We start from the raw sequence: 17,096 nt of genomic DNA on the forward strand, positions 1-17,096 counted from the left end.
ATTGTACTATATTTAGGCAATATATTTTTCTGTATATTTTAATGTAATATATTGATCATTCATATATAAGGAAATATATTTTCTTTCCATAAGGGAAAGAAAAGTTATAGAAGTTTAAGTTTATTGTTATGAAAAAAGCACAAAAATACAAATTTAAATTTTATATGAAATATATATTTTTATTTAAAAATATATTTTCCAAAACATGTTTTAACCTAAGAACTATGAGAAAATCAAAGAAATATATCTACACAAGTTGTGCTCCAAATTTTAGGTTGATATGTCAGTAAGATTTTGTTTGGGTTAAGTACCAAGGTTTCTGCTAGATGAAATTCATCTCTCAGTCATTTTCAGTGCGGTCATTGATGCGAACAATACAAGTGTGACTATTTTTTTCAGGACCATTTAACCTTTTCGTATCATGTCCATGATTTTTCAATGTGTTCACATAGCAAGTGCCAAAACCTTTACCAAGTTTCGTACCGTTCCAATGAAGTAAACAATACCGTACATTTTTTTGGGGGGCCAAAAATGATCGAACAGTACCAAAGGGCTAATCTCACTTGTACTTTGTTCTGTCCAATTACATTTTCTAGGAAAATATAAAAAGATATTGTTTCTCCTTTTCTCTCTTGAGAAAAAAATTCATGCATTTTTTCCCCCAAGTTTTTAAAAAAGTCAATAAATTGTAGTCAACAGGTTTCCTAATATTGGCTTCGGTCTGTCATCTTAAACAGCATCTTACATATTTAGGACATTGAGAACATTCTCTTTACAAAGTTTGTGCATCAAAGAGACTTGAAATAGAACGATTTTCTATTATATAGATCTTATTGTGATCTGAGCATACATTTATTTTATTTTTTTTTTAATTATTTTGACCTTGTAATGTTTAATCAAAATGTTAAAACTATAGACCTTCCGATGAAACTGACAGACTTCTCTCTGATGACGTTTGCAGGACTTTTGCAGGACCTCCAATCATTTAGTCTGCTTAAACCCTGCCCCTGCAAACTTGTGTTAATTTGTCTCAAGTTTTGAGTGCCACACCCACATCTCAACACCCAATCAAAAACTAAGGCATAGACCCAAGACCTCACCCTACATTTTTTTTTTTTTTTTTCCAATATTCCTTTACATTTGGATGCACGTCACAATACAGGAGATCTGTCTTTATTTATGTTTCATCACAACTTTCTCCCAAGTATGTTTTTGCTAGATATTTTGATTTTTGATTATTTTTCACACATTACCCATAATTTAACTTAAGTACAATTTCTTTTTTCTTCTACTTTTACTTCTACTACTCTTTACATTTCTTACACTATAAGAACAAAAATTGTGAACAAAAAGGTTCTTATTTTGGAGCTTTTCACTTATATTTCCAGTTCAGTTAATAAAAAGGGTCTTTTGTTTTGTCTTAGGGCTCTGTATCTGAATCTGCTGGGTTTGTGGATAATTTTGTTCTGTGCTGTGATATCTGGTCTAATGATGTACGCATTCTACTCCCGTTGTGACCCCTGGTCAGGTGGATTGGTCTCTGCGCCAGACCAGGTGATGATCTCTATACATTTATTTGAAATAATCCTCTATAATACTATCATATGAATTAGTTTAATATAATTTGTTTAACAGCATTATTAGTGGCACTCACTTAAATACCACTATTACTATTGCTCATATCGTTAACATTAGTGTATCCATTTCTTCTCAGCTCATGCCATATTTTGTGATGGAAATTCTCGGTGCATTTCCAGGACTACCAGGGTTATTCGTCGCATGTGCATTCAGTGGAACTCTGAGGTAAAGCTGAGTCATTTTGTCCCTCAATGATTTTCAGACAGTTTACACCAGGTGTGCCCAGAGATCGTACTATTATAGGGAGATAAGAGGGTCTGTATCTCTTACCATTGGAGAAAGCGTAACAGCTAACTTAATCATCTGCGGCACTTCTCAGCCTATCGTGTCACCGTTCAAAACTCCTCCATGCGTACCGCCAATGCGTACCACCCATACCTCCAGTTAGCATTAAGTTGCAGGCTTGCCTTCCAGTGGCTTTAGTGTGCCTCATACATCCTGAAAAGTGAAGCTGTGGGCTCTTTGATCACCTCCTGGTGGCTGGATGCAGTACAAGTCATAAACCCCACACTCTCCATGCAAACGAACGGGACTTGAGTCAAAATAAAAAAAAATAATTACACTTCCAATAAAATTTTCTGAAAGATGGTTTTGGTCATTTAAGGTAGTTGTTATCACCCCAATACAGTGGGTACGGAAAGTATTCAGACCCCCTTAAATTTTTCACTCTTTGTTATATTGCAACCATTTGCTATTATCATTTAAGTTCATTTTTTTTCCCTCATTAATGTACACACGGCACCCCATACTGACAGAAAAAACACAGAATTGTTGACATTTTTGCAGATTTATTAAAAAAGAAAAACTGAAATATCACATGGTCCTAAGTATTCAGACCCTTTGCTGTGACACTCATATATTTAACTCAGGTGCTGTCCATTTCTTCTGATCATCCTTGAGATGGTTCTACACCTTCATTTGAGTCCAGCTGTGTTTGATTATACTGATTGGACTTGATTAGGAAAGCCACATATATAAGACCTTACAGCTCACAGTGCATGTCAGAGCAAATGAGAATCATGAGGTCAAAGGAACTGCCTGAAGAGCTCAGAGACAGAATTGTGGCAAGGAACGGATCTGGCCAAGGTTACAAAAAAAAAATTCTGATGCACTTAAGGTTCCTAAGAGCACAGTGGCCTCCATAATCCTTAAATGGAAGACATTTGGGACGACCAGAACCCTTCCATGAGCTGGCCATCTGGCAAAACTGAGCTATCGGGGGAGAAGAGCCTTGGTGAGAGAGGTAAAGAAGAACCCAAAGATCACTGTGGCGGAGCTCCAGAGATGCAGTCGGGACATGGGAGAAAGTTGTAGAAAGTCAGCCATCACTGCAGCCCTCCTCCAGTCAGGGCTTTATGGCAGAGTGGCCCGACGGAAGCCTCTCCTCAGTGCAAGACACATGAAAGCCTGCATGGAGTTTGCCAAGATGGTGAGAAATAAGATTCTCTGGTCTGATGAGACCAAGATAGAACTTTTTGGCCTTAATTCTAAGCGGTATGTGTGGATAAAACCAGGCACTTCTCATCACCTGTCCAATACAGTCCCAACAGTGAAGCATGGTGGTGGCAGCATCATGCTGTTGGGGTGTTTTTCAGCTGCAGGGACAGGACGCCTGATTGCAATCGAGGGAAAGATGAACGCAGCCGGACGAAAACCTTCTCCAGAGTGCTCTGGACCTCAGACTGGGCCGAAGGTTTACCTTCCAACAAGACAATGACCCTAAGCACACAGCTAAAATAACGAAGGAGTGGCTTCAAAACAACTCCGTTCTTGAATGGCCCAGCCATAGCCCTGACTTAAACCCAATTGAGCATCTCTGGAGAGACCTAAAAATGGCTGTCCACCAACGTTTACCATCCAACCTGACAGAACTGGAGAGGATCTGCAAGGAGGAATGGCAGAGGATCCCCAAATCCAGGTGTCAAAAACTTGTTGCATCTTTCCCAAAAAGACTCATGGCTGTATTAGATCAAGGGTGCTTCTACTAAATACTGAGCAAAGGGTCTGAAAATTTAGGACCATGTGATATTTCAGTTTTTCTTTTTTAATAAATCTGCAAAAATGTCAACAATTCTGTGTTTTTCTGTCAATATGGGGTGCTGTGTGTAGTTTAATGAGGGAAAAAAATGAACTTAAATGAATTTAGCAAATGGCTGTAATATAACAAAGAGTGAAAAATTTAAGGGGGTCTGAATACTTTCCGTACCCACTGTATATTCAGTTGTTCGTTTTTGTGATTTTAGCTAGCAATTTGATGCTATAGTAACAGGGCGTGCTGTTATGATTGACAGTTGTGAGCTTCGAGGGGAGATTGAAGATATATAACTAACTTCTAATTTTCGATTTCAGTGTTATTTCACACAGACAAAATGAGTTGTTCAGCAGTAAACTGTACTAACTGACCTACAGGATTTGATGGATCACTGAGTTTTTTCGGTAATGTTAAATGTGAGCTTTATAAGCTAATTAATAAATGTTATTAGCTTTTAAGATAAGATAACACGTAACTAACGTTAGCCACAACAGGAAATACCAGGTGATCGTTATTTGGCAGTTAGCCTACAAATTCATTTTATGGGTATAAAATAAAAATCAGCAGGACAAAACTAATGATAGCCTACTCAAATTAATCGATCTCCTGTAACATTAGTTCAACTTGATTTAAAATGGCAGGACCGTTTCTGACATTTTAGAGACATTTAGTTTCTATTGGCATATTATTAATGTTATATTGCTGTTTCAAAAATATTATTGCTTTAGAAACAGAATATTATTTTTCAGGTAGAATTTTTAATTGTGTATAATTTATATATTTAAAATACATTAATTATTGATATGTTGTTTTGACCTACTATCACTAATAATTAATTTGAAAACGAACAATGTACATTAATAAACATTCAAATAAATGTATATTCCTCTTTGCCAGATGTTATTAAGCCAAATGAAAAAGGAAGGAGGAAAAGAAAAATATAATAAACAATAGATAATAAAACAGCTAGGTGATCTGATCTTGATGATGCGGATGTCTGGGCGGAAGTTTGATACCGCAACACCGCCTCCTTCTGACGATTCCTTTTCCACATGCCCAGGCTCCAAACTGACGTTTTCGCGAAACATGCCAATACCCATCGTCGAATGCTTTACGTTCAGTTCATTACAATGGAAGGAAGCGGTGTCATGTCGTCCATCTTTTTTTTACAGTCTGTGGTTTAAACATAAATTTTCACAATAACATATGCAACAATGTAATATAGCTTAAATTTATATTTAAAATGTAATTGCTTAAGACCCTGAATACAATGTTTAATTAGAAAGATGTTTCTGAGATGTAGATGCATACAGTACCACTGATATAGAGACATATTTATTTTACTTATTTTATACAAATTTGTTTAAAAGATTTGTCGTATTTTTCATTTCCTGATTTCAAAGACACATTCATTTTTTTTCGTGAACTCTTCCTTTAAATGCTTTTTTAACATATTTTTCATAGCTGAGCAATACTTCAGGGGCCACATTCAAAAAACATTTTATTTTACCACTAAGAGTTCTCCTAAATAGCAGTAAAAGTTCTTAGGTAAGAGTTTCCTCTTAAAACCTATTCACAAAGCTGCTGAGACCAATTTTTACCAAGGAATAGAGAAAAGTCTTAAGCTAAGAGAAAGGGCTGGGTTGATCTTGTTATGGATGATGTCAACATGCTTACTAGAACAAGGTATGATGTTGCCATATTCAAATAAAGATTTTAAAATCTAGTGTCACTAATTAAACAAGTATATGTTCAGCTAATTGTCAGCCGTTTACATGTCTGCATCTTGAGAGATTGCAGACCTAGAAAAGGTGGATTAATGTTCTGTTTTTCTTTTTCAGCACAGTAGCTGCCAGTATCAATGCTTTGGCCACGGTGATGTATGAGGACTTTGTGAGCCAGTGTTTTGGAGATCTGTCTAACCGAGCAGCCAACTTGATCAGCAAAGCACTGTGTAAATACTCCCAATGTGTTCAAAGCTGTTCAGGACGTTAATAGAGGATTCTCAAAATGAGAATATTGAATGTGTCATATGGCATAAGAGCAGATTTATAACTGAAAAATACTTGTCTTGGTGGATCATAATGAGTCACAGCGAGACAGAAAAAAAAAAAAAAAAAAGCCAGCAAAGTTTGTTCACTTTATATGGGCAGAAATGGAAATGTAACAGATCATTGGGTCTCCAGATTTTTACCAAGAAGTTTTAACAGGCAGAAGTAGGTCAAACAAAAGGCGGAGTGAACCAAAACAAAACCCGAGCAGCTGAACCCTAATGTGAGCACAACTTTATAAAGTTGGTCTAGAAATGATTTAAAAAGTTTAACACTTTGCACATGGACCATCAAAGAATGATAACATAATTTCACTATAAATTTGTAATATTTACAGATTTGAATGGTCTTGGAGAACATTATGCTTTAGCATACTTTTAAAACTTATTTGGTAAACTAATGATGAAGTTGTAATTTACTATATTTTAAATATATTTAAATGTAATACTACAAGACCATTAAATGTGCATTAGTATGTTAGTCAACACATACAAATAAGTGTACTACTTTAAAGCATGAAAAAAGATTCTTAAAACATAATGATAAATAATATTATTTATCATATATTATCAACCCCAGGGATGAATAATACTTTTAATTTGACATTATTACAAAGTTCACATTTTTTAAGAGTGTTACGTGTGTTAAGAAACATAGTTATTGAAGTGTACTTCTTTAAATACTTAAAGGGTTAGTTCACCCAAAAATGAAAATTCTGTCATTGATTACTCACCCTCATGTCATTTCACGCCCATAAGACCTTTGTTCATCTTTGGAACACAAATTATGATATTTTTTGATAAAATCCAAAAAGCTACTAAAGACATTTAAAACAGTTCATGTGACTACAGTGGTTCATGAAGCGATGAGAATACTTTTTGTGTGCCAAAAAAACAAAAATAACAACTTTATTCAACAATATCTAGTGATGGGCGATTTCAAAACACTGCTTCATAAAGCTTTGAAGCTTTCTGAATCTTTTGTTTCGAATCAGTGGTTCGGAGCATGTATCAAACTGCTAAAGTCACGCCCCCAAGTGGTGAACCATTGAAATTTTGAAACACTTATAATGTAACGAAGCCTCGTTTACTGAAATCACGTGACCGAAGCACTGATTCAAAACAAAAGATTTGTAAAGCTTCGAAGCTTCATGAAGCAGTGTTTTGAAATCACTAGACATTGTTGAATAAAGTCGTTCTTTAGTTTTTTTGGCGCACAAAAAGTATTCTTGTCACTTATTAACATTTAGATTGAACCACTGTAGTCACATGAACTTTCTAGCTTTCTGGGCATCTGAAAGTGTTAATTATCTTGATGTCAAAGCAGGCCTCACTGAGCCATCGGATTTGATCAAAAATATCTTAAATTGTGTTCTGAAGATGAACAAAGGTCTTATGGGTGTGGAACGGCATGAGGGTGAGTAATTAATGACACAATTTTCATTTTTTTGGTGAACTAACCCTTTAAGTGGCTTTTGTTTCATTAATATTCTATTATATTCAAGTACAGTTTTTTAAATATACTTTTAAGATTGCTACAAGTACACATTTAATACAATACACTTCTTTTTCACAAATGGAAGTTGAATCATATGGCTTCAAGATCTACTATAATAAATTGACAACAAGGTTAGAAATACCATAAGGCCAGATTTTCTAAACAGGAAAAATTAGTGTGAGAGCCAGGGGCGGACTGGGACTAAAAAGTGGCCCTGGACTTTCTAGCACAGAGCAACCCACTTCTTTAATTGAATTGGCCATCTCAAACATTTTGACAGTGAGACTGCTACAATGAGCCAGAGCACACTAAATAGATTGATCATTTTGAGTCATGTTGGCCGCACGGGCATTCGCCAGGGCTGATGGAATACATAAATGTACTGTAATTCGTTGTTTATATATTTACGTAGCAACGGGCTGGCCCACAATGTCCGGCGCCCCACAGGGAAAACTCTCGGTGCTCCAGATGGCCTTGGACAGTCTTCCCCTGATTCCAAAAAGTGCTGATGGAAGTGGAAAATTCTGCTCATGATCTACTGACAACGCACAAATTAAAGAACACAGACGCAAATTAGCAATGCAAATTAGCATCTGGTTTAAGACATGCTTTTTTGGGGAGGTAAATAATGCCGCAAATACTAGCGCAACTAGCGCTAGCACTATTGACTAGCGCAAACCTTAGTAAATCACCTTGCATGATTAATTTAAATAGTTTGAAAGGGAAACTCCAGCAAAAACATATGCAATAAGGTCAGCCGCAAAACTACCACTTTTCATCGCTATTTTTCCACTGCATGTCTTTAGTAAATCCTACCAGTAGTTTTTTAAAGGTCCCGTTTTTCGTGATTTTTTTGAAGCTTTGATTGTGTTTATTGTGTGCAATATAACATGTGTTCATGTTTCGCGTGTAAAAAAACACAGTATTTTTCATATAATTTACTTATCTGTATACCGCTGTTTCCACTGTCATAAAAACGGGCTGATGACTTCCTTGTTCTATGAAGTCCCTCCTTCAGAAATACGTAACGAGTTCTGATTGTGCCAGCGGTTCCTGTGTTGTGATTCGACAGCAGCTTATCGCACCCAGAGCCATAGAGAGCGCACCTTGCCCGGAAAGGTCACGCCTCTTACCATAACGTGTGCTGCACATAGTTTTACAATAATTCCCGAGAGACTGAACTCTTTAATCTCCACAAGCAGCGTCAGAAAATGTACAACGTTAACACTCACTCAGAAGAGTACCTCATACAGAAAACAGCCATATACATAAACATAGTCCCCTCTTGTGGCCATTATGTGCACTGCAGTCCAACATTAACTATTACAGTAAGGATACCACAATTATAATTTTCGGGAACCGAGTTAAACATAAATTGTAACCATTGATCTCTAAGTACAGCGTCCCTGCGAAGGCCAAACAAAGGTGATTGGACTGCGGGATGAAAATAACACCGTTTCGACGACATGGCGACAAACACACTCTACAAACGCAACTCTTGCTCTTCTCTGTGGGAGCGCAACAAGACCACGCCCCCTTTTTTGTGTAATACTGTGGGCGGAGGTTAGTCAAAAAACTGTTTTAGTGACGTCATTAAAGAAGGAAGTAGAGGGATGTAGTGGCCATTCGATGTAGGCGACTTCTGTTAAATAAAATATCTCGCTTGGCATTGAACTTTGAGCTTTAAAATTTTGCAGATTTTATTTATACTCTAACAACAACATCACACACTAACTAAAGTTTGAAACATGGGATCACAAAGAACGGGACCTTTAATGCCAAAAGTGGGTTTGCGCTGGCACAAAATGTGGCCCTTAATCTGGTGTTTCATTAGGGATGTTTGATTATGCAAAACTTGCCGCCATTATGATGCATTCTGTTCTTTAGATATTGCTTCTAATGTATCTGTTTTATCATTCATAAGATGAAAACCTATTAAAAGAACTCTCTTTAATAAGTCAGTTTCAGAAATAATTCATATCCATTGCACAAATGGTGTGTGATGTGCCAAATTTTCCTTCTTTGTCAATTTTCATTAGGGGTTTGTTCAAATCACTAACCCTAAATATAAGAATAGTAATAGTGATGATTGACTAAGCAGGGACTGCTAAATATGATTAATACTATTACTACAGTGACTGATTATCTGCTGATGCTCAGGTGTGGTGTTTGGTGTGGCCTGCACTACTATGGCTGTGGCTGCATCATATATGGGAGGTATTGTGCAGGTATGTGGCTCATGTCATTCTCTTTTGGTTTCAGATTATCTCTTCCAGCTTAATTTCCTGCCATTGAGTGTTTTTCTCCTCTTGTACATCAGGCGGCCCTCAGTATCCATGGCATGTGCGGAGGCCCAATGCTGGGGCTTTTTTCTCTTGGAATCCTGTTTCCTGTCACTAACGTAAAGGTTAATCTAAACTTTCAAACCAGAGTTGTGAAGGGCAGAACAGACATGTATAATGTCTTTTTCTTTTCTTTACATTTTAATGTACTAGAGATATCTAGAAGAAAAGCGAACAAATTGTATAAACATTTAATTTTTACATTTTACATTTACAAATTACATTAATTACAAATTTATAAGAACACTTGATTTGTCAACTTTGACCTGTCATTTTCTTTGTGACATTTCGATCATACATCAAATTTAATATTTAATGTTTCATAATAGTAATAGTATTAAAAAAACTCCTTTAGATTTTAAATTTTTACATCTTATAGCTGGTAATTGTTGGAGAGGTTTTTGAAAAAACAAAAAACAAAACCTTCATTAGTATTTATGAGGTATTTTATATTAAAGGAAGGGCTAGAAAAGTTCCATGAGTAAAAGTATGTTGGTTCCCTGGGATAACAGGAATGAATATTTTGTTAGTCTCTGACACTTATGGGGAAAACTCTCTTTTTCTTTGAATACTGAAGCCTGATTGGTTCACGTCTGTGCACCTGCACATCCAAATGGCTTTTCAGCCCACCAAAATGGGTGGGGCCAACTGCCTATTTAAGTCGCACTGAAGGCCATTTTTGTCTGAATTTTTCGACTGAGGAGCAGCAGCATCATCTCGTGCATAGGTACAGCAGCACAGCAAGCTACCCAATGCTCTCTCTTGTTATCTCAGGGAACCAAAGTTACGTTAGTTAACTGGAACATTCCCTTTCAGTACAGTTCACTCACATTACATCAGTCTCTGACGCTTATGGGGAATGCAATCCAATAGCGCCGTGTTACTAGTGCAGAACGGAAGACATCCTGCGAGCCTGTAGCCTGGGGGCACTTGATGACAAGGGCCCCACAGCAGGCTATCAGAGGTAGGGACTTAAAAGATGAGCCCGGGCCCGGTACTGGAGCACGTAAGGTATGATCCCACCAGAAAAACTGCCGAAGATGGGAACTGACTAGGCAGACAGATTTTGTGCCTGAAAAACAGAGACGTATAGATTACAGTGGATGGAGAGGACCAACCGGCTGCCACACAGATGTCCGTGATGGACACTCCGGTAGTCCAAGCCCAAGAGGAGTCCATTTCTCTGGTGGAGTGGGCCCTCACCCCAGTAGGGCACTGCGAGTCCAAGGACTTGTAAGCTAGCACTATTGTGCCCACTATCCAGTGGGATAGTCTTTGCTTTGTGACTGGCAGCCCCTTCGAGCGGCCTCTGAAGAACACAACAGCTGCTCTGACTGCCTGAACTGGCTAGAGCACATGATGTACACCTTAAGGGCACGAACCAGGCAAAGTGGGTGTGGCGTCTGCTTGCCCTCAGTGGAGGGGAGATCAGAGAGTGAAATGACTTGTGCGTGGAAAGCACCTTAGGCACATAGCCTCGTCTTGGCCAAAGGACAACTTTACTGTCATTTGGCCCAAACTTGAGGTAGGAAATGAAGAGTTTATTTGCAAAAACAGATAACTCCATTTTTATGAATTCTCACAAATCATGTTTTTTTTATTGTGCATTCCAAGTAATAACAATCAAACTGCAGTTGGGCTGTTTTGATTAAGTAAAGATAACTCTAAAAAATACAGGTAAATTAAAAAATTAAAATTCAGTGAAAGTATGTTTTATATATATATTAAAAGTTTGTTTTTTAGCAAAAGCAGATAACTCCAACAGTCGTTTTTTTTGGCAAAAGCAGATAACTCCAACAGTCGTTTTTTTGGCAAAAGCAGATAACTCCACATTTCATGTATCATAGTTAAACAAAACCCAAGTAATTGCATTTAAAACACTCTCAAACACACATGTGCACACAAACGCACACACACACCCACCCACCCACGCGCGCGCGCGCGCACACACACACACACACACACACACACACACAAACAGATCGGCACACATACACACACACACACACACGCACGCTCTCTCTCTCTCGGTCTCTCTCTCTCTCTCTCTCTCTCTCTCTCAAACACACACACACAGATCGGCACACAAGTACACACACACGCACTCATCCACACACGCATGTGCGCGCGCGCACACACACACACACACACACAAAAGGACAACCAATTTTTCAGCATGTAAGTCGTGTATGGTGTACAAGGACTTACAGGAGTCGAAATCATAAATCCTCGATCACTTTTAGTGAGCTTTGATAAAACTTCCCTCAGCTAGCACGTCTTTTTGAAGTGACTAGAAGCCTTGTCACCTGACCTGAATACTGCGCGCTGATTCGCTAAAACGGACTTATCGGTTTCTGTACACAAAGAACAAGGGCGCTTGTCGGCTTCTGCTGTAAAACGTGAACTTGCGATGCCTGAAAGTGGACAAAACCGGCTCTTCTGACAAAATGGATTTAGGGTACAGAACGTGCTATATATGGAGAATAATGCACAACACTTAGTTCATTTTTTTTTTAAAATGGCGTTTATCGGTTTTTGCAAATGAACTCTTCAAATGTCCACTGAAAGAGTCTGCAGATAACCAGTTCTCTTGACCGATGCCAGAGCCAGCAGCTGGAGCAGTTTTTAGCGAGAGAAGCTGAAGGTTGGCCATTGTGAGCGGCTCTAACCGAGGTCCACAAAGTGCCCTCAGGACAATAGACAAGTCCCAGGAAGGAACCATGTTAGGGCAAAGTGAGTTAACCTCCTGGGAAACCTGATCACAAGGTAGTGCTTCCCAACCAACTGGCCAGATATAGGAACGTGATATGCAACAATAGCTGCTGTGTACACCTTGAGCGTGGACAGTGTGCTTCCACCGTCCAACAACTCTAAAAATGAGAGAATCAAAACAATCGCATAAGAGAGAGGTTCTACATTCTACATACAGGCTGACACTTGGGGCAGGATAATGAGGAAGAATGCTCTTTCGGTGGGGATGTTCATTTTTTATTTGACTCGCAACAACAACGGAAAGACAGATAAATAGGCTGTCTGTCCCACCCATTTTGTCAGGCTGAAACGCCATTTGAACCAGTCAGGATTCAGGATTCAGACAAAAACTAAGATTCCAGATAAGTGTCATGGACTTATCAGAACCATATTGAAAGTGAACATATGATTTTTAAAGACAAAATTCTTGTTTTATATTTACAGCACCTCCATAAAGAATGTTACAGAGCGCCCAAAGGGATCATGGTGATGGGGAAAAAAAGGAGATGGGAAGAAAAGCAAACCTTTTTGCGAGGGAACAGAAAGGTTTTGCGAAGGAACAAAGATTTTGCGAGCAAAGTTTCTTGGGGGAATGCATAATTTTTGCTAGAGAACACAAAAGCATTGAAATACTTCCCTCCCATGTCATATTTTTTCCATTAACATGTCCCTTTAGGAGCGCCATACAATGTCAATATAAAGAATATGTACGATATCATAACATAGCCTATATTACAAAACTTTGCATGTGGACTGTAATTTGTATAACATTTAAAAACAGAAAGTTTATTATTGTGCATCCTTTGTGGCCTTTCTCTTTAGGGGGCAGTTGGTGGTCTGATTGTGGGCATCAGTCTCTCATTCTGGGTTGGAGTGGGAGCTTTCATTTATCCAGCACTCAGCAATAACACACGTCCTCTTGAACTCAGCACTGCAGGCTGCAACTTCAGCATCACAGATGATGAATACAACCAAACATCACTCACCATGAGCGCTCTCTCCTCTGACAGGTGCAGTGTGCTTCTATCATTCTTCTGAAGTCAAAATAATTAAGACCACACTTTTGTGAAAAGAAAATTGCATTTGTCAAAGCAAGAGTGCCCTCAGTTTTTGCTGCAGCATCAGCATATCTCACATGCTCACAGCAGTGTCTATGTATCTATTGACAGTAGCAAGTCCATACCATATTCAATAATATGCTAAAACTATTTCAAGAGTTGTCATGATTGAAGTGAATTAATTTTATTTAAAAAGTTCTTATAATTATTATAATATAAAAATCAATTGACAATCCTATTTTTTTATTATTTTTTTTTTACAGTACAAATGTAACCATGCTGCACTTTCATCATAAGATAATGTAAATTATCTGTCTTGTGTTCAGGTATTGGCTGGCTGATTCATGGTACTCCATGTCCTATCTGTACTATAGTGCAGTGGGCTTTATTGGCACTGTAGCAGCAGGCCTACTTATCACACTGCTGACGGGTGAGAGCAACATTTCATTAGATCGTCTATTTCATCACACTGGCAGCAACAAAACACCTTGAGTTATAGACTGTATATCCAACAATAAAAAAATCTGCTGCTCTTGGAGAAAGAGAAAGACTATTCATACCAAAGAATCTGAGAGCTGTGAATAGGCATATCAAAGTTATATTAAAGAGTTCATATATTCATACACATATAATGTTATTCAAGGTTTCTTGCACCAAAAACTATGGTTACACTTTATTTTACAGTGCTGTAGTTAGATTGTAATTACTCATAAGTACTGAGTACTATTAATTAACTATATGTACTTACTATAGAGTTACAGTTAGGGTTAGTTACTTGTAATTATGCATAATTTACTGTTATTACTACAGTGAGTACATGTAGTAATGTGTAACTATGGCACTGTAAAATAAAGTGTTACCAAAACTATCATCATTTTGTTTTTTACAACTATTTTCCACTATCTCTCTGACACTAAATAAATAAATTAGTACTGTACTTTAAAGACTGCTATGCTAGCATCGGTAACGACGCTAATTTCTAGGAATATGAAACAAATAATAACAATTACATGGTTTTGCTGTTGGGTCCGATATATATTTATATAAGCTAACATGCAGTACAATCTGTATGTTTCTTTCCATAATGTATGTTTATAAATTTCATTCTGCGTCTTTTAGTTGGTCAAGAGAATTAAAGTGCCTGCTTTTGAAGAGTGTATCTATATACGAATGTGCTCTAGTAACCTGGGAGGATTATGAAATAAGAGGTAACACACAATTGAATCAAACATCTGTAACGAAGTAGTCCTCAGATGCCATGCTCGTTATTTATAGCACTAATCTGACATTAATTTGGTCTTGAACCGATTAATTAGTAGAAGTTATTATGCCACCGACTTTGTGACATAATTAATGACAGTTCTGTATTGTTGAACCAACATGGTTTGGACAACGGATGCGCGACAAAGTTACCACGGTTTCGCAAACAGTCGCGACTAGCCAGATAATTTCTCCAATGATGCATTGTACTATGGTAGTTAAACAGCGAGTTATGCCATTGTATGAGAGACACACCCCTACCTGACAACAACACCGGACCAACCAATGGCATGATTTTAGGATGGGACTATCTGTAGTCTTACAATAGTCATTATTTTAGCAATTTGAGAATTTGACCTCTTTTACACCTTTGGCATACTATTTTGAACATATTTTGATATGAGACACTAAATCTACTTGAAATTTTGCCATTCCCTATTTGAAAATGGTGACTGGTCAACTGATTTAATTGAGAAGCATCATTTGACATCACATCTGATGATTCATTATTTTTAAGGGGAGGCAAGTTCTGTGTTGGAGCAGGCTTGGAACATTTTGAGGTCAGAATTGGGAAATGTCTTACTACCTCCAGCTTCAGCTTCCAATTTCGGACGTATATTGTGTGAATTAAGACACAGCCATAATATTTGTCTTACTTCCTCCACATTACTTGAAAGGGTTAGTTCACCCAGAAATGAAAATTATGTCATTAATGACTCACCCTCATGTCGTTCCAAACCCGTAAGACCTCCGTTCATCTTCGGAACACAGTTTAAGATATTTTAGATTTAGTCCGAGAGCTTTCTGTCCCTCCATTGAAAATGTATGTACGGTAAAGTAGTCCATGTGACATCAGTGGGTTAGTTAGAAGTTTTTGAAGCATCTAAAATACATTTTGGTCCAAAAATAACAAAAACTATGACTTTATTCAGCATTGTCTTCTCTTCCGGGTCTGTTGTATATCCGCTTTCACTCCACAGTGACGCTGCTTCTTCTTCTTCTTTCCTGTTTTACGGCGGTTGGCATCCAGCTTATTGGTGCATTACCACCCCCCTTCTGCTCTGGACAGTGACACTGATGACGTGTTATCTAGTGCGCCCGAGCTTCATTTACAGTCTATATACAAGCTATTCTACATTGTTTGTATTTTGGTATTGCTATATTTTTTAAAATGGTGCGTAGGTGTGCATGTCGCGGATGTCCTAATCGCATCACTTTCCGGAGCAGAAGGGGGTGGTAATGCACCAATAAGCATTAATAGTGTCGCCATAGAAATGCATAATTCCCAGTCCTAGGACGTGAACAGCTCCGAATAGACTGTCACGTGTTGTCATCTCGAGCCTATGGTAATTACGATAGGGCGTGAACCCAGCATTAATTGTGACTAGATGAGTTTCCCAACACTTTGAGCAATCTAGAATTCACTCTGACATTACAATCAATTTGCTTTCTGTATGAATGTACCAGTTTTCTACTCAATGGTCTGCATGGGTGAACTGAGGAATGGGTTTTATTTTGAGAAATTAGATAAATTGTTGTATAACTGTCATTCTGGTGTCTGCAGGACCAATGGACCCCAAAAAGTTAAAGCCAGGGATGACTCGATCAATGAAGGACGTGATGTGTTTCTGCTCTGTGAGATTCAGACACGCAGATTTCAATGAAAACAAAGAGGTACAGAGCGTCTTGTAGAATGTGGCTTTGAGTTGTTTGAATGCAAACTGAACCTTTCTTTGCTTTTGTTAGGATTTAGAAGACTTTGGCAAGGCATGGGATAAACATCCAGACCAGGAAAGTGTCATGAAAATGGACAAGGTCAAGAGCAGTAGTGATAACCTGCAGGAAAATGCTTACACTAATGCTGCCTTTGACCATAATGAAACTAGTCAAGTTCAAGTAAAGCTGTAACTTTTTTAGTTCAGTATCATAAACGTAAATAAACGGTCAATGAAGTCAAAGAATACATCAGCTATTTAATTTAAAAGATACAATCAATATTTTATTACAGAAAAGTGTGATCCAAATCAATGTTACAGACATGTTTTGTACAATTCTTGTATGCATACTGTTGTTCGCTTTACTTTTTATATCAAAACTATATATATATATATATATATATATATATATATATATATATATATATATATATATATATATATATATATATATATATAAAAAAAAAAGAAAATCATGTGGTGTCGTTCAGAGTTGCATTGAACATTATTCAAGGTGACTGTGATTTTGCCAGTTAGAATGTGCTCCTGGAACAACATCTTTGTCCATAACCCCAATCCAAACCTTAAAACCTGAGGTGCTTATTCCTCTTCCAGGAATCTATCTTCCTGCAGAGTTGACCTCCAATCCTATTCAATTATACATGAAACAACTAATTAAGATCTTCAGAAACACTTGATAATTGCACACAGGTGTGTTGGAGCTCAAGTGTGAACTCCACAGGGAGGTCAAT

The 17,096-nt window shown here is 37.6% G+C and overlaps 1 protein-coding gene across 1 annotated transcript in view; it reads left to right on the forward strand.

The window, feature by feature from the left end:
• The window catches only part of slc5a12 (solute carrier family 5 member 12), a 43,162-nt gene extending 26,443 nt beyond the window's left edge, over window positions 1–16,719 (forward strand). The window contains exons 7-15 of the mRNA XM_067379477.1: window positions 1,425–1,554; window positions 1,715–1,803; window positions 5,512–5,624; window positions 9,379–9,446; window positions 9,539–9,625; window positions 13,134–13,321; window positions 13,696–13,799; window positions 16,194–16,303; window positions 16,376–16,719. Of these exons, the coding sequence (XP_067235578.1) occupies window positions 1,425–1,554; window positions 1,715–1,803; window positions 5,512–5,624; window positions 9,379–9,446; window positions 9,539–9,625; window positions 13,134–13,321; window positions 13,696–13,799; window positions 16,194–16,303; window positions 16,376–16,537 (1,051 nt within the window). The 3' untranslated portion in view covers window positions 16,538–16,719. The remainder of the gene's footprint in view (window positions 1–1,424; window positions 1,555–1,714; window positions 1,804–5,511; window positions 5,625–9,378; window positions 9,447–9,538; window positions 9,626–13,133; window positions 13,322–13,695; window positions 13,800–16,193; window positions 16,304–16,375) is intronic.
• Window positions 16,720–17,096: the final 377 nt, after the last annotated feature.

The sequence above is a fragment of the Chanodichthys erythropterus genome, chromosome 24, assembly GCF_024489055.1.
Source record: "Chanodichthys erythropterus isolate Z2021 chromosome 24, ASM2448905v1, whole genome shotgun sequence".
Taxonomy (NCBI): domain Eukaryota; kingdom Metazoa; phylum Chordata; class Actinopteri; order Cypriniformes; family Xenocyprididae; genus Chanodichthys; species Chanodichthys erythropterus.